This window comes from Marmota monax, unplaced genomic scaffold, assembly GCF_021218885.2.
Source record: "Marmota monax isolate L192 unplaced genomic scaffold, Marmota_monax_Labrador192_F-V1.1 WCK01_AAM20220418_F8-fsc00004, whole genome shotgun sequence".
NCBI lineage: Eukaryota > Metazoa > Chordata > Mammalia > Rodentia > Sciuridae > Marmota > Marmota monax.
The window spans coordinates 30,497,466-30,515,705 of NW_026692881.1; the positions used below are offsets into that span (position 1 = coordinate 30,497,466).

Sequence of the window (18,240 nt, forward strand, 5' to 3'; positions counted from 1 at the left end):
CTTCTTTTCCAAATTAGATTTCTATTATTTCCTTCTATTGCCTAATTGTCCTGGCTAGGGCTTCCCCTAGGTGAATAGAATTGGGGAAAGTGGACATCATTCTCTTGTCTCAGCCTTTACAGGCAAAGCTTTGAACGTTTCTTCAATCAGCATGATGTTAGCTGTGGGTTTGTCTTTTCTGGTCTTCTCAACAGCACATGAAACATTCTCCAGAACAGATCATATTTTAGGTCACCAGAAAGCCTCAGTCCTCAAATTTCAATTATGTTTTCTAACCACAATGACATAAAAGTAGAAATCAACAACCGGAGGAAATTTGGTTACTTTATACATACATGGAAATTAAACAATCTGCTCCTGAACAGCCAGTGGTTTAATGAAGGGGTTAAAGGGGAACTTAAAAATTTCTTCAGACAAATGAAAATGGAAGTACAGCATTTCAAAACCTACTGGATATAGCCAAAGTCATTCTTAGAAGGAAGTTCATGGTAATAATTACCTACATCAAAAAAGAAGAAATATCACCAATAAACCACCTAATGATGTACTCCAAGGAACTAGAAAAACAAGAGCAAAATCCCAAATTAGTAGAAGGATGGAAATGTAAATATCAGGGGAGTAATAAATGAAATAACAAAAAATACACAGGATCAATTATGTGATAATTGATTTTTTTAAAGAAAAGCGAAAGCAGCCAACAAGCAAGTAGACCAGAGAAAAAGAGAAAAAATTGAAATAGATAAAATCACAGGTGAAAACTGATACCACAGAAATAAAGAGCATCATAGGGACTACCATTAAAAATTACATACCAATAAATTGGTCATCAGGAATGGATGAGAAATCCCTGGACACATACAGCCTACCAAGACTGAAAAAGGAAGAAATAGAAAATCTAAATATCCATGAATGAGGAAAATGAATCAGTATTAAAACCTTTCCAACAAAGAAAAACCCATGGCTTCATAGTTTCACTGTTAAATTCTACCACCTATTTAAATAAGAACTTACATTAATTCTTCTCAAACTGTTAAAGAAAATTTAAGAGGGGAGAGGACTTTCACATTCATCCTATAAGATGAGCATTAGCCTGATACCAGATGAGTAGAGATAAAGGGGTGAGGTGGTGGGAAAGAAGGAAGGAAGGGAGGGAGGGAGGGGGGAAGGGAGGGAGGGAGGAAAGGAGGAAGGGAGGGAGGGAGGAAGGGAGGGAGGAAAGGAGGAAGGGAGGGAGGGAGGAAAGGAGGAAGGGAGGGAGGGGGGAGGAGGGTAGGGAGGAAGGATTTTAGAACTGCCTGGCAGTGTGTACAGGACAGACACAGAGAGAACTATCTGAGGACAAGGAGAACAGGTAGGAGACTACTGTGATGGCCCAGGTAAGAAATGATTGTCATATTCAATATCTCAGAAGTTTAATTTTTACTGATGAAATTTCCATTTACTATGTTAGTGGCAGGGAAGGAAACACAACTAAATCTAAAAACGGATTATCCAAAATATTTGTGTGTGCTGGACATCATGGCCCATGCCTGTAATCCCAGAGATTTGGAAGGTAGAGGCAGGAAGATTGCAAATTCAAGACTAGCCTCAGCAACAACTTAGTGAGGCCCTAAACAATTTAGTGAGCACTTGTCTCAAAAATTAATTAATAAATTAATTAAAAGTAATAATAATAATAAATTATGAGTGTCAATTTGTTTTGCAAATCAGATACTGAGTCTTGAACAGATGTCCACACACCCATATGAACACCTTCCACTGCACTCATTCTTGACCATCTGTTAGATCAACTCTAGACTAACACCCTGGGAGAACGTGACTTTCTATGTCTTGACAAAAACAAGTCATTCAGAGCTGGTGAAAAGAATTTGTGCTTCCAAATGAGCTCGCTTCTTACCAACTGTATGTCCCCAGGCACATTGCTTACACTCTCTTGAGTTTCACTGTCTTCATAAGAAAAGTAGCTAAACCTTCCACAAGTTTGAGAACAGATTAGATGCAAAAAAAAATGTAAGTAAATTTTGGAGGGCTGATTATAATTCTGTTGTACTCCTCAGTTCTGAGTGAGCTAGACCCTCACATTTGGCAACATGGTTGTTCTGGAAGGTGTGAAGCAATACCAATCCCTGTCATCACAGCATTTTTCTGCTCAGGGAACTTTGGGATCTTCAGGAAAACATGTCCTCCTTCCCATGGAGAGCCCTGGCAGCAGCTGAGCTAGATAAGGGGAGGACAGGACAGGCCCTTGAAGGCTAAGTAAATGAGACCCAGTTTGTGTAACGTGTGGTTATCTGGCCACACAGGTGTTCCAGGGCCTTTCTTTCCCTCTGGAGTTTGCTATCACAATGTTGCCAGAATCAGAATATTACTTAAGTGAAAATTTACCTCCTCTGCAAATTTACCTCCTCTTCGAGGCAAATTTGACTAGGAACTTCCAAGTCTGGCATTATTATTTTTAAGTGTCTAGGGTCTCTGTGTCAAAGTTGAGTCTGTGTTATTGAACCCAGGAAACACGGAATTATTTTTCAGTGGGAGCTCTTTCAGCTTGCAATGCCATGGGGTGGGTGTCTGAGGAGGCGCCGCCCCAGTCTGTCGCCCTACTCTAGTCTGACCTTTGAATCTGCAACCCCAAGACCTTTAGGGCGAGTGTCTGAGGCTGGTGGAAAGCAAGGTTTGGGAGGTACCTTCAGTCCCCTCTGGTATTTGAGAGCCTCCTGTGCATCCATAGCACTGAGCTGCTGCACCTTCCTGTCAATCGCTGCAAAGGCACCAGGCAACAGGGGGTGAGTTTTCACTAAATTTTGTGCTATCCTATGACCTCAGGCAGCCTGTGAGGCAAATGGTCCCCATCAAGTGATGAACTAGAAAATGAATATTATAATTAAAATTCTACTAATATGGTGGGAGGAGCCAGATTTTTTAAATTTGGGAAATGGCAGGAAAGGGGATTTTGAAAAACAAGTGTTACAGGAAAAATTATTTCAAAGTGTGACTCTTATATATAAATAACATCCAAATCTCATGTTGAAATTTGTAGTCAAGGATGGGATTTTTGGTACCTAAATAGTTCATGGAAGTCAGAGAACCATGATGACTTTAAGAGATGCAGTAAATAATCTCTATTTGTTAACAATAGTAACTATTATGGCCTTGAATCTCAGTGGATTAAAATAATAAAAGTTTATTTCTTGCTCTGATAAAATCCAAAATTTGTGTTTTAGTTGGTGAGAGGCTTTCCTCTAAGCAGGCCCCTTCCATCTTGGGGTTCTGCCAGGTTCAGCACATGGTCTTCAGGGTAGTGGTACTTGTCTGCCTCAAGACATCAAAGCACGGAGGACCATGTGTTGGATTTTAGGATTAGAACTGGAACTGGGGGGCATCCATGCACTTCCATGACTCACCAGAAGTGGCCACGTGGCCCCATCTCCCTGTAAGGTGGGTGGGGGAGGAGCATCTAGTTCTGCTCCCAGTAGGAAGCTGTCTGCAGGCTCTGCCTCAGACTACCTACACGGACACCCCCAGACTACCTACATAGACACCCCCAGACTACCTACCCAGACACCCCAGACTACCTATACAGACACCCCAGACTACTTACACAGACACCCCCAGACTACCTACACGGACACCCCCAGACTACCTACATAGACACCCCCAGACTACCTACCCAGACACCCCAGACTACCTACACAGACACCCCAAGACTACCTACACGACACCCCCAGACAGCGGCACACAGAGGTCTGCATACAACAGCATGGCTGATAAAATTTCATGACTCACTGAGTTTAGCAGGACTGGATTGAGGGGAAGTCACTCATGTGCGGCTGACATGACAGACTGCTGCTCATGTCCCATTCCCTTCCGGGTTTTGTGGATGTAGAAAATTGAATCTTTCCCAAATGTTCTAAAATGTGAACCTATTTCAGTTTACAGAATGACTCCCCATAGCCGCTAGTCTCTACAGTGGCGGTGCTCCTGAGCACTGTATAACAACACGAAAGAGAACTTTTCACACCTGCTGTTTTCTCATCTCAGGAGCACTGTGGAAAACTTCACCTCCTCTATCAGTATGGGCTTAACTGTGACTAAAATTTGGTGAATTTGGTCTTAAATCTGCTGGTCATATGTAAAGAAAGGCCACCCTCCATATGGGTTAAATTTTGCTTCATTTAAAATGCCACTTTACAAATATCATATGACATAGTAATTCTCCCCAAGTATAAAATCCTTCGTGATACACTTGAATGACACAGATATGACTGTAACATCAGTGTAGCAATACCATGCATGAATACTGCAGAGATGCAAGACTTTGGTTCTTGGAGGTTTGTGGAGAGATGTTTCAATTTTGTTTGTTGCGTTTTGTTTTTTGGTTGGTTGGTTAGTTTTTGCTTAATTGAGTAAAAAAAGTTTTTGCTTCAAAGTCCTTTACTGTGAGATTGTGTTGGCAGATTTGATTGTTGCAATTGTGGAAAATAAAAGGCTTTCCAATTTCATTTCCTTTTTATTTGTTCATTCATTCAACAAGAGAGTGCTGGTGGCCTGCCGTGAAACAAGCCCTGGGCTGGGTGCTCAGTCATGACAACAGGGCCCAGAGAATTTCAGCCCCCCTCGGTTTACGACCCACCACTAGCTCCTTTCTTCTTTCTCAAAACCTCCTCCTTGTTATTGCATGGGAACAAGGACAAAGCTTTCATATCAAAAGAAGGGCTAGACAGCACTTTCTGAAGAGACTCTCATGGCACTGGGAGGACTTTGCAGGAATTTCCCAGGGCACCCAGCCATGCATTCCTTCCCCATCTTCTGCTCCTAGTTTAACATTTTCCTTACCAAACATTCTTGAACTATCCTTGTAAAAAAAAAAATGTTGCTTTTTTTGTACCTATAAATTTGGTCAGAAGACTGAATTATTATCTGCTCACCTTGGACCTACGCAAGGGGCAATTTCGTATGTCTGAATCTAAATCTGGGACTGCCTAAGGCTGAATGATTCTGTATCTTAACATTATGATGTCCCAGGCAGTCTCAAAAAAAAAAAAAATGCCAACTAACCAATCTACCACTAACTAAAAAGTCTCAGTTCTTTTCTATCAAACACTGTTCTTTCAGAGTAATTTTCCCAGATCATTTTGTTTTCCAGGTTGATTTCTATTTTTCTCTCTTGCTCATAGTTTCATCCAATGTTGGGATCACTGACCAGACCTCTGTTCTCTCAGCAATACCCCCAACTCCTTTTGTTACCTTTCCTACATGCTTTTAAGAAATAAATTAGTGTAACATGGATATCAGATAGGTTCTTTGTCTCATGAATTCAAAGAATAAAATCCACGAACGCAAGGGTGAGGAGAGCAAAGTAACAGGATTTATTAGAGTAATGGAAAGAAAGCAGAGGTCCTGAAAAGGAGGCAGGGGGTCCCAAGAGAGGGATGCCCATATGCCCATGGATGGCTATTGCCTAGGGGTTTATATGGATGTATAGGTTTTTTGTTTGTTTGGGGAGGTTTTTTTGTTTTTGTTTTTGTTTTTGTAAGCAAGATTGAACTCAGGGGCACTTAACCACTGAATCACATCTCCAGCCCTGTTTTGTATTTTATTTAGAGACAGGGTCTCACTGTGTTGCTTAGTGCCTCGCTGTCGCTGAGGCTGCCTCTGAACTCATGATCTTCCTGCCTCAGCCTCCCGAACCGCTGGGATTACAGGTGTGTGCCACCACCGTGCCCGGCTGTTGGATGTATAGGTTTAAGGAAGTCAGGCCCCTGCTCAATTCTGGGTAAGGCACTCAGTGTCACAAGGTATTTATGTAGCCTTTACTCCAATCAAAATACTGACCAGGCATTTTTCCTTTTTTGAAGAGGCGATGGACTCCAAGTCACATATGCTGCTGCTCTGCTGCCCAGCCCAGAACGTCCTCTGGGGGGTCCATTTTCCTATCTTCCCTGCCTTATCTCTTCCTCCTGTCTTCATTAGTTCTATGGAGTATTAACATGGGTCACCAAGTGCCTTTCTAGAAGGGATACTCTCTTGAAGGACTCTCTTATTAAGCTGTTTGAGAGGAAGGTGAGGGGACAGGAAAGCTGCAGGAGCTGGGGAGTCTCAGGGTTGGCTTTCCAGGAGGCTACTGTCCAGTTCCTGCAAAGAGTCAGGCTTCACGCTCATCCCAGCCCTCCCCTGTCTGCACAGAGAAGCACAAACCAAGATAAGGAGCACTCAGATCCTTCCCCCAAATGACAGGACAGTGATTCTGAGCACTGCATCACCACATCGGAAGAGAACTTTCCTACCTGCCACTTCCTCATCTTCCCATGAGCACTGTGGAAACCACCTCCCCTGTCAATACAGGCTTATCTGAGATTAAAATTAGAAATATGACCTTGGAGCCTTCTCTCTTTTCATGCCACTTTTCCATGGCATGGCTCGAAAAGATAAGGCTGCCTATAAAAGGGCCTTTCGGTGTTGTCCAGCTGTCCGTGGAACCTGACGGATCTGCCATGGTGAGTGGGGCACGAGCTTCCCAGGCTGACTTATTAGACTTCACCCGTTTTCTCCAAAGACTTCAGTGATGTGGGGAAAGCCGACTTTCCAAGCCTCGCTAGGCCACACTCAACCTTGTTTTTGTCTTCATGCAGATGCTGCTGGTCTGGTCGCTGGCACTGCTGCTGGGAGCAGTAGCAGGTAAGAAAAGGCGCTGAGCTGGACTTGAGAGTCTCACTGCTTAGTCTGCTCCAGAAGGCCTCGGGGGCTGGATTTAAGCCACGAGGGGGGTCAGGAGGAAAACAGAGAGGAGCAGGATTGAGAGCTCAAGATCTAAGCAGGATTGCCGGATAAAATCTATAATGCCCGTTAATGCTGAATTTGAGATAAGCAGGAAATAATTCAAAGAGCAAATAGGTGACATATTTAGACAAAAAATTCCCTGTTTAACTGAAGCTCAAAGTTGACTTGTAATTTAAAAAAAAAATACTTTTATTAGTTGTTGATGAATTTTTTTAACTTATTTGTATGTGGTGCCAAGAATCGAACCTAGGGCGTCACACATGCTAGGCAAGTGCTCTACTGCTGAGCCACAACCCCAGCCCCTTGACTTGTAATTTTAATATCTGAGTGTAACAGCCCTAGCATGGAGTCAAGGGAAGGATTTGAACCTTGGTTGAGTCACCTGCAGCTCCATGACCCTGAGCAAAATCCCAGGCCCCTCCTTGCTTCAGGGTCTTGTCTGTGAAGTGGGGAAATGACATCACCCGTCTCCTGGGCTGAGACTCTTAAGTAAGAGGAGTGGCTCATGGTGCCCAGCAGCTGGCACATAGGAAGATGTCGAGGGATGCAGCCCTGAGACAGCTACTACTCCTACTAGTGCTATTATGTGGCCTTCTCTCCAGAGCCCTCCTGGAGTTGTCCCTCTATGCAGGAGCATGCCAGCCCACAGTGTGTCAAATCCCACATCTTTGATTGTTTCTGCCTACCTTCTGCATCACAGGAATCCACAATGGGGCTCAAATTTAGGTCAGAAACCTACCTGCAAACTCAAGGTGGAGATGTGGAGTTCTGGCCCTTGCATGAAACTTGACCTCTCCACCCAAAGTGCAAAGCCACAGGGCTGCCCCTGGGAGCCAGGAGCCTCAACACATGCCCACCCCCACCACAGTTAGAACACAGGCCGCTCCATTCCTGGGCACCAGTGGCCTAAGGATGACATCCGGGTCAAGAAGCTAAAGTGAGTCCCTGCCTGGGACTGAGCAGAGACACAGGGCAGTGAGGGGGTTCCCTGGGGTACAGGGAGGAGCAGCAGCTTTTCTGCCACAGAGGCATTGACCTTTGAAGCTGCTTTGTGAGAGTATGAGTGGGAGGGTGCTTGGGAGAGTGAGGAAGGCGATCTGCCATGAAATGCAATTTGACACATATTTTGCCTGCGACGCCATTAAAGAGCATTCTGGTTAAACTAATATCCTTGAAACTCTTCTGGGTGATTTCAGGAAAAGAAGTCTGCTATGACAGACTTGGCTGCTTCACTGATGATTCTCCATGGGGAGGGACCTTGATAAGACCCCTGAAAATGTTGCCCTGGGCTCCGGGAATTGTCAACACCCGCTTCCTCCTCTACACAAACGAGAATCCAAACAGCTATCAAGTAAGAATCCTCCTATTTGCAGCACTCTCTTCCATTTTTTAATGTTCTGAGGCTATCTTCATCTATTTCATGCTTCTGTGACAGAACAGGTTAACAGGTTGGGTAAACTGTGTTACAAAATCAGTATTTATTTGATTCCCAGTACTGATGTAGGATAGAAGAAGCTGGTATCCAAGGAACTGTCAGAAAGCAGGTTTGTTGACTGCAAGGTCCAGAGGGCTATTGCCTAAAACATTCTCTGGACCAAGAAAATGGAAATTCTTTGAACTTTATACCCAATGGGAGGAGGGGCTTAAAGATTTACATTAGAAGTGCTTTTTGTTCCATTTTCTTTCTTTCTGTTTTTTTTTTTTAGACTAGACAGAGATTTTACAAGTTTGTTTGTTTTCTCTCCAAACCTGGCATTTACAAAAAAGAGGAATCTATGAAACACAATGCCCTCTGCAGGAGTTTTGTGGGGTTTTTTTTCCCTGTTATTCTGTGTAAAAACCTTTCTGACAAGAAGAGGAACTTATATGTTACAAATATGGTGGGGGTCTTCTGGTGGGGGTCTCTAGTCTACTTCATATTAGAGGCAGGGAAGTCATGTGGAGCGTGGAGACTGGAGAAGGCTTTCTTGGTGCATCATAAGGTAGCAAAGGGCATCACCTGGTGAGAGAGTGGGAAGAGAGAACGAAGGACGAGTGTGGGATGAAGTTGTGCTTTTTTGCAAAGGGCGCTCCTGCAGTTTCCCACTCTTGCCACAACCACAGTAATGCCTTCATGACAGCGGAGTCCTCCTGTCCTAACCACCTCTCAGTATAATCACAATCAGAATTAAATTTCAACATACATTTTAGAAGGGACATTCAAACCATACTGTTCCGCCCTGGTTCCTCCCAAGTTCATGTTCTTCTCCCATGCAAAATACATTCATTCCATCCCAGTAGTCCTAAATGTCTTAGTTTGTTCCTGATTCAACTCGAACCTCCAAAGTTCAGACTAAATAGGTACGGGTAAGACTCAAGGCATGATTCATCCCTTAAGCTATGAGCCTGTGAAATCCAAACTTATCTATTACCAAAATACATTGTAAGACAGGCCTAAGAGAGACATCCCCATTCCAAGTCAGAAAAATATGCAAGAAAAAGGAGTGAAAGGCCCCCAGATAAGTCCAAAACCCTATAGTGATAATAACATTGTCTTGAAACTCTAGTCTTTCATTCTGAGTGCCTCCTCCTGGACACAGGTATATGAGTTGGGCCTCCAAAGCCTTGGACTTCCACCCCATGACCTTTCAGAGCTCCGTTCGCCTGGTAGCTCTCAGAGGTTGGAGTCTTCAGACTAGTATCCTTACAAGCTGGTGATGCATTCTGGGAGCTCTGCAGTGCTGAGGTCTCTGGGACTTCCCCACTCCCACAGCTCCACTGGGCATTGCCTCGTGGGGTTTCTCTGTGGTGGTTCCACCCCAGTGTCACCATCTTTGCATGGGCCCCAGGCCACCCAATGCTAGGTGGAGGCACATCGCTCACAGACCTTGTGTTCTGTAAGTCTGAAGACTTAATACCACATGGACACCACCACCGTTTTATTGCGTGTGCCCTCCGTAGAGGTGGCCTGAACCACACCTAGGCCTGCTTGACCCATAGCTGGGAAGGCGGGGGAGCAGTGGGGTAGAATGCGGGCACAGAGACTGAGGCAGCACTGGGCGGCCAGCCCATGGAGGGCACCCCTGACCCACCCTAAACCATTTTGCCCCTATAGAATTAGGGTGGTAGAAACAGCTTCAAAGTTCTGAGAAATGCCTTGGGGATCATTTCCCATTGTCCCAAAGACTCCCACCTGGCTTTCTTCTATCCATAGTCTTCTTAGGAAAAAAAAAAAAAAGGTCACTTGGTTACATACTTGTTTTGCTCTTCTTAATGACCCCTTTTCACTCTCTGCATGCCCAGGATGCAAATTTTCTAAATCTGTCTGTTCAACTTCCTTTTTAACTATGAATTTCATCTTTAAGTCATTTATTTCATCTTGATCCTCATCCTATATAGCAGTTAATAGCAGTCATGTAGCAGCCTGATTGTTTTCCTTCTTAGATATTTCATGTGCCAAATATGCCATTTACTGCTCTTAAGTTCTGTATTCCATAAAGTCCTAGGATATGGATACAATTCAGACAAGTTTTTTTTTTTTCAGCTATATAATAAGGATGGCCTTTACACCAGTTTCTAATGCCTGACCCTTATTTCTACCTGAGACTTGATCAGAATGAGCTTTACTGTCCATATTTCTCTCAATAGTCTGGTCATGGTCACACAGTTGCTAAGATTCTGACTTCCCCTGTAGCTGTTCTCTTCTGAAGACCTTTCACCAGTACCATTCTTATGCTCCATTAATCTAGAACAAGATTTTTCTAGCCTGATCCTTCCAATTATTTCAGCTTCTACCCATTACTAAGTTCCAAACCAGCCTACACATTTTCAGGAATTTTTATAGTAACAACCCTACTCCTGGGACCAATTTCCTGTTTTATTCCAATTCCTGGTACTGTAACAGGATACCACAGAATGGGTAAATAATTACAAAATAGAAGGAATTCCCAGATCAAGGATCTACATTTTTTTTACTTATATATGACAACAGAATGCATTACAATTCTTATTACATATATAGAGCACAACTTTTCATATCTCTGGTTGTATACATAGTATATTCACACCAATTCATGTCTTCATACCTGTACTTTGGATAATAATGATCATCTCATTCCACCATCATTAATTACCCCAGACACCCTCCCTTCCCCAAAGGATCTACATCTTCAGAAGTTATTATTGTTGTATCATGAGATAGAAGAAGGTATCACATGGCTAGAGTACATGTTTAAACAGAGACAGAATGGTACAGGCTGAACTTCTTCTTTTATGAGGAGCCTACTCCCACAATAACCATTTCCACAATAATGGCATTAATCTATTCCTAAGGGTAGAACCCTCATGACATCTCTTAAAAGTCCCACTTGTTAACATCATCACAATGGCAATTAAATATCAACATTTTGAAGGGGATATCCAAACCATAACAGATACTAAATATTCAAGCCTCCTAAGGAGAACTAATCAGATAGTGGAATTTGCATCTCTGTTGATTTTGGGGAAGACAAGCATAAGTTTTATTTTATTTAACTTTATAAATGGTCCATTAACTTCATCATGGCTTTGTATTACTTCTAGGACACCTTAACAAATATTCTAAGTAATGGGGGATACTACGGTTTGAATGGTCCCACCAAAACTCATGTCAAAATTTATTTGCCATCAAGAAGAGGGACCATTAAGAAGTGATTAGGCCATGAAAGCTTCATCTGCAAAAATGGATTAATATAGTTATCTTGTAGTAGATTCCAGGTAAAGCAGTCTGGCTCTCTGTCTTATGTGCTCACTTGCCAATTCAAATTCCAACAAGGGAAGATGCTCCTGGACATCCCGGCCTATATAACCATGAGACAAATAAACTTCTATGATTTATCAAATTATCATAGCAGCAAGAAATGGACAAAAACAATGGACAAAAAATACATATAGATTATATGTAAATATAATCTATATGTATATATATATATATATATATATATATATACATATATACATAAGTATCATATATGTCTTACATATATATCATATATACAAATCATATATGATTAAAAATCTCATATTACACATACATATAATATCCTATTATTGCATATATCTATGAAATTTCCAAGTATATTATATATATAATTATATAATGCACATATGTATACACATGATATAATACAAATAGGAGGATTATATATATCACATATGTATGTGTGTGCACATGTATATTCATACAAAAGCACACACACACACATTGACACTCATGCACATAGAAAAGACCCTCCATCATGTGGAGATAAACCTTATCACTGATATTATAGCAGACATTTTATCCCAATTAAACAACCAAAAAAAAATTTATGATGCCTTTACAGTAACAACTTGGAGATGACTCTGAATAGTGTGGCTGCATTGGATAACTTATACTCACAAGGATCCCTCATCTGAATGGTTCTAGAGGAGGCTATAAGAAACTTGACCTGAAACACTTTTCTTCCCCAAACAGCAAATCACTGCAGATTCATCAAGCATCAGAAGTTCCAATTTCAAAACAAATAGAAAAACCCGCTTCATCATTCATGGATTCACAGACAAGGGAGAAGAAAACTGGCTGGCCAACATGTGCAAGGTGAGGCCTGGTGAACTTGTACAGGAACCTTGTCTCAGGGGCAAGTAAGGCTCTGGCCCCAACCGTGGAGGACAAATGCTGGTCCCCACCACCCTGGAGGATCCTGTGACCCTGGCAGACCCTGAGTTCCCAGGGGAGGTGCAGGAGAAGGTGGGGTGGAGGCACCTGGGACAGTCAGGGCAGTGAGATGGGAAGGCACTTGGTGGCTCCAGGAAGTGATTATTTAATAGCAATTCCAGGGGGGCTTCACAGCTCAAGCTACAGAAGCTGCCTAGCAGATGCATCCCTGCTGTGTGCTCATTGGCTTTTAACCTTCATGTAAAGAGCTAAAGAACTCTTTTTTACCCAAACTAACACTTTCCCTTCCATTTTCACTGGTTCCTCTCATCTCTGGTAGCAGTACCTAGGAAAAGCACAGTGAGTTTTCATTTTTGGCTTCTGTTATTTCAGCAGAAGTGATCCTGTTTTCTTTACTTTGCCTTTGGCTGTGTTACCAGATAATGAAGATTTAAAAGACAAATAGAAAAAGCTTTCCTATTAACTGCTAGTGTCTGCGAAACATTGATGCATTTATTTGCATATTTATTCTTTTTCTTTACCAAGTATCTATTGCAGCAATGACACAAAGCTGTCGTCATTTCCTCCGGGGTGTCAAGAAGACACAAAGGCCTTCCTAAGCGCATTTGATTTCCCACCTGTCTCTGACCCCAGCCAAAGGCAGAACAGAGTTCACTCAGAGCATTTAGCTAATCTGTCTAGATGAGCACACTGGAGTCCATTCACTTAGAAATAATCTGTAAAACCACAGCCTGCTTTCTAAAATACTTTAAACAGTATAGGACAAAGTATGTGATTCTTAACTGCAGGGAATATAATTTAAGATATTGCAATACATTTTTTCTAAGATTCCAAGAGCAAATTATTGTTTTCTTTCATTTGCTTTGTCTTTGGCAATAATGTTGCATTATGATAAAAAAATTAGTGGATTAAAATTGATGGTAAAGGCCCTGGATTCCAGTCCTGACTCTATCATACTTTACCATGGCATTAGTAAATCAGTTTCCTTCTTTAGATTTTTTTTTTTCCTTCTGCAACACAAGAGTTGGGGGATGATTTCAAAAATTGCTTCATTATTCTTAAATACTTTTTTAAATAGTTTTTTTTTAGTTGTAGATAGATACAATATATTTATTTAATTATTGTGGTGCTGAGGATCAAACCCAGAGCTTCACACATGCAAGGCAGGTACTCTACCACTGAGCTACCAGCCCCTATTCTTAAATTCCTTGCGGGGAAAGTTGGGATTATGTACAAACGCTCAAACGATTTCTACCAGAACTACTTTTCGTGAAACCATAATTGTGCTCTATCGGATTCTCCAGTAGATACCCGGCAGGCTATGTTTTAGGGGAGGTAACTTCAGTGATGTGCAAAGAAATTGCCTCATCCAAAACTCTAATTAGCATTTTCATCATGAAAAAGCCTACTCCCTTACCTTTAATGTATTTATGTGTTTAAGGGGTAGGGGGTCCTGCCTGCCTCCGACTCATTCACTGTTTACTAATTGAGCACCTGCTCTGTGCCAAGAACTGTTCTAGACCCTGAGCATGAAGCAGTGAGAGACAGACAATGTCCTCGGGGGCAAGAGACAATGTAATATTATGGCATTCAAGATGTTCTAATGAGACCACCCAATCTGCCTTGTCTGATACTATTGTCTGAATCAGTTGTCAACCTATACATCTGTTATAGTAGAAATCCCAAGAACCCAGCTCCTGAGATAGCCACCCTTCCAGGTTGGAGTCAATTTTAAACTTTAGGAGGGATTATTTATCCATTACAGACTTGGCCTTTTGCTCTTAACTTTAAGGTCAAAAATGACATGATAAAAAATGTACAGACCAGGGAGGGGATTTGTCCTGTGCTCAAATGTGTTAATAAACAATTAATAATGGTCTTGAATTATGTGCCTGTTTCTTGTACCTCTTGCATCAGAACATGATCCAAGTAGAAAGTGTGAACTGCATCTGTGTGGACTGGAAAGGCGGCTCCCGGACCGGATACACCCAGGCCACCCAGAACATCCGGGTTGTGGGAGCAGAAGTGGCCTACTTCATCAATACCCTTCAGGTAACTACATCCAGGTTATTGAAAACACTCATACCTATTGCTTTCTGGGTTCTCCTTCCAAAAGAAAGTTGTTGATATTCTAATTTTCTTGTTTAGATTTATTTTTTTAAATTTTTTGTTTTGTTTTAATTAGTTATACATGACAGTAGAATGCCTTTATGCACTTTGATACATCTTACATAGATGGGGTAAAATTTCTCATTTTTCTGATTGTACATGTTGTAGAATCACCTTGGTTTTATATATATATAAACATGTACATAAATATATATATATAATGTCTGTTTCCTTCTACTGTCCTTCCTATCCCCAATACCATCCCCTCTCTTTCCTGTGCTCCCTCTACCTCATCTAAGGTAACTCTCTTCTTCCCTAGTGACCCCCCCCCCTTATTATGAATTAGTATCTGCATATTAGAAAAAATATTTGGTCTTTGGTTTGGGGGGGATTGGCTTATTTCACTTAGCATAATATTCTCCAACTCCATCCATTTACTAGCAAATACCATAATTTCATTCTTCTTTAAAGCTGAGTAATATTTCATTAAATATATATACCACATTCCTTTATCCAATCATCTACTGAAGGACACCTAGGATGGTTCCATACTTTAAATTTATTTTTTAAGTGATACGTTAAAAAAAATTGTACAGTATCTACAGATCATCATGTGATGTTTTGATATATGCAAACATTATGTTGTGTTCAAACCAGAGCAAACATATATCTCATCAAGTATTTCATTCTTTTATGGTTCAAAATCATTTCTTCTAGCTTTTTTAAATTTATGAGCACACTATTATGTATATTCACCCTACTGTGCAATAGCACCAGAATGTCTTATACCTTTCTATTGCTTAGAGCCTGTTGATCAGCATTTCCCTCTCTCTCCACCATTACTCTCTCTATCTTCTAGTAATCACCATTCTCCTTTCAACTTCTGAGACCAACTTCTCTATATTCCACATCTGAGTGAAGTCATGTGATACTGGTTTTTCTGTGCCTGCTTTATTTCATTTAATATAATGATCTCCCGTTTCATCCGTGTTACTGCAAATGACAGGATCTCATCTTTTTATTATTAAATAATATTCCATTGTGTTTATGCATCACCTTCTCTTAAGCCATTCATCAGTTGATGGACACTAGGGTTGCTTTCATTTTTTGGCTATTGTGAATAGTGCTGGACTGAACAGGTAGTGCAAATGTCTCTTAATTATACCAATTTCAATGTCATCTCCTTTGCATATGTGCTGAGGGATGGGGTTACTGGATCATATGAAGCCTCTTTGCTGTTTTCCATGATGGCTGTACTAATTTACCTTTCCACCCACAGCATGCAGGGGCACCCTTTTCTCCACATCCTTGCAGGCACTTGTTATCTTTTGTTTTCTTGGTACTGTCCATTCTTACTGGAATCTCACTGTTGCTTTGATTTGCATCACCCTGATGATTAATGATATTGAACATTTTTCAAAAAATATTCCTGTTGACCATTTGTGTGTCTTCTTTTGATAAATGTCTATTTTAGGTCTAATGCCCATTTTTAAATCAGATTTTTTTCCTTTTTTTGTCTGTTGAGTTGCTTGAGTTCCTTCTGGATAGTGAACCTTTGTCAGATATTGCTTGCAAACATTTTCTCCTACTACTTAGGTTGTCTCTTCATTCTGCTATTGTAGTTTGATGCAATCCCATTTGGACATTTCTGCTTTTGATTCCTGTGCTTCTGGGGACATGTCCAAAAAGCCCTTTCTCATTCCAATCCTAAATCAATTATGATAATTGACAGACATTTATTGCTGAAATATGGCCTTCCCGTTGATGAAAAAAGAAAAATGCAAAGAAATCTAGATTTGAGTCTATCAACAAACCTTTTTAGGTCCATAAACTAGTTTTTGTTTTTTTTAGCGAACTTATTCAAGCAATTATGCAGATTATTTCTAATGAATTCTACCAGTATTTGTTTTAGTTTTATTGGTCATTACCAAATATACATGATAATGTTACCTTTGATATTAAACTAGTTTGCTTGTTTTTTAAAAGAGAGGTATGATATGGTAACAACCTAACCTGATTAGGTACCCTAAAGCATATAAAATGTTAAATGTGAATATATTTAAGTAGCTGCTTTCATGATTTTCTGTTTTAAATCCTTGCTTCATCACCTCTAGGTAATAATCCATTCCTTTCAAGGTTCTGTCTACATAGCAATAGAATGAATAGAGGCCTTTTCCCATTAGCTTAAAAGTTTAAAAATCATTTTTATATTTCATATAGTTGTGGGCAAAATCCATAAAATCTTTTACTCTGAAGGAGCATTACTTCTTATTAAAACTCCAGACTTTGAGCCGGGCACAGTGGTGCATGCCTATAATCCCAGCGGCTCCAGAGTCTGAGACAGGAGGATCATGAGCTCAAAGCCAGCCTCAGCAACAGCGAGGCACTAAGCAACTCAGTGAGACCCTGTCTCTAAATAAAATACAAAATAGGGCTGGGTGTGGCTCAGTGGTCGAGTGCTCCTGAGTTCAATTCCTGGTATCAAAAACAAAACAAAACAAAACAAAAACCCTCCAGACTTTGGAGTTTGCTCCTTTGGTACCTACCTCAAATTCTGGAATACTTCAGAACATTCATACATTTTTTCTTTTTCTTTTTCTTTTTTCTTTTTTTGAGACTGAGGACCAGCTCTGCCCATCTTTGCTCTTATTTGGGATCTTAGGTTGGGTCTAGGAACCAAGTTAACATGAAAAAAGATTAACAGGAGAAAAGCAAATAATTTTTGTTAATTTTTAACATGTATCTCTGGACATTCACAAAATGGTGACAACCCAGGGAAATGGACAAAGCAGAAATATTAATATGTTTTGGACAGAGAATGACAATGTTTTTGAAAGAAATGACAAGGCAAAGGCGTGTGGGTGAGGGCTGGTGAATTCCAGCGGAGTCAGTATGAGGTACACGAAGGAGCGCAAACCAGCGGAGGACAGGGTTGTTTCTGTAAGTGTGTTTGTACCATCCATTGCAGCATCAATTCCCAGACACTGTGACAAGAGAACTTCTTATGTGGGTACAGGGAAGGCATCTCTCTTCCAGAAACTTTTATGGTTTCCTAAAGGTAAGATGAAGCAGTTCAGATAGTCCTTCCTGCAACTGCTCCTCTAGTACCTTCAGCTCAAAAGTATTTATGCCCAGGACGCTTGTTCTGGGGTACCATTCTGGTTTTTCCTAGTCCCCCATTTGAGGCTTCATTTTCAGAAGGTTTCCCATAGTAAGAGTCAACTTGGCAGCTCTTCAGAGATTTGGATGAGAGGTTCTTGTATCAGAGATCAGCAAAGGGGAAGAAAAACATAGTTTGGAATAAGCAGAAAAGACCAAATTTGAGTACATTATCCCATATCTAACTGAATCAGTCTCTTAGTCCTAAAAAACAGACCAGTTCGATTAAATATGAAAGACTTGTGTTTCATTTTTAGAAGGAGGGATTGAAGGTAGGATCTCGTTAGCATTAGGTCTCTATGTGGTACAAGCATACAGGTCATGAATAAGAGGCATTTCTACAAAAACAGAACAAAAATAAAGGCTAATGATTAGAGTAGTCTATCAACTAGTTTCTGAGCTTGGAGGAAAGCCAGATGAGGATGTTTTTAGATATTGAGCTCAAAATGTCTTCAGTATAACAAGGCAGATAGTAGCAATATGACAATTTTTTTTTGTTTTGTTTAAAGTTTGAATGTCAA

At 40.9% G+C, this 18,240-nt stretch overlaps 1 protein-coding gene across 2 annotated transcripts in view; it reads left to right on the forward strand.

Moving 5' to 3' along the window:
- Window positions 1-1,352: 1,352 nt before the first annotated feature.
- Window positions 1,353-18,240, forward strand: part of LOC124096560 (pancreatic triacylglycerol lipase-like) — a 39,810-nt gene continuing 22,922 nt past the window's right edge. Inside the window, exons 1-5 of one of the 2 annotated variants that reach the window (XM_046450519.1) lie at window positions 1,353-1,376; window positions 6,630-6,675; window positions 7,974-8,128; window positions 12,251-12,373; window positions 14,369-14,503. In XM_046450519.1, the coding sequence (XP_046306475.1) occupies window positions 1,368-1,376; window positions 6,630-6,675; window positions 7,974-8,128; window positions 12,251-12,373; window positions 14,369-14,503 (468 nt within the window). In that variant the 5' untranslated portion in view covers window positions 1,353-1,367. Of the gene's footprint in view, window positions 1,377-6,392; window positions 6,495-6,629; window positions 6,676-7,973; window positions 8,129-12,250; window positions 12,374-14,368; window positions 14,504-18,240 lie in introns of those variants that run through there. The other variant, XM_046450518.1, reaches the window with a different exon arrangement.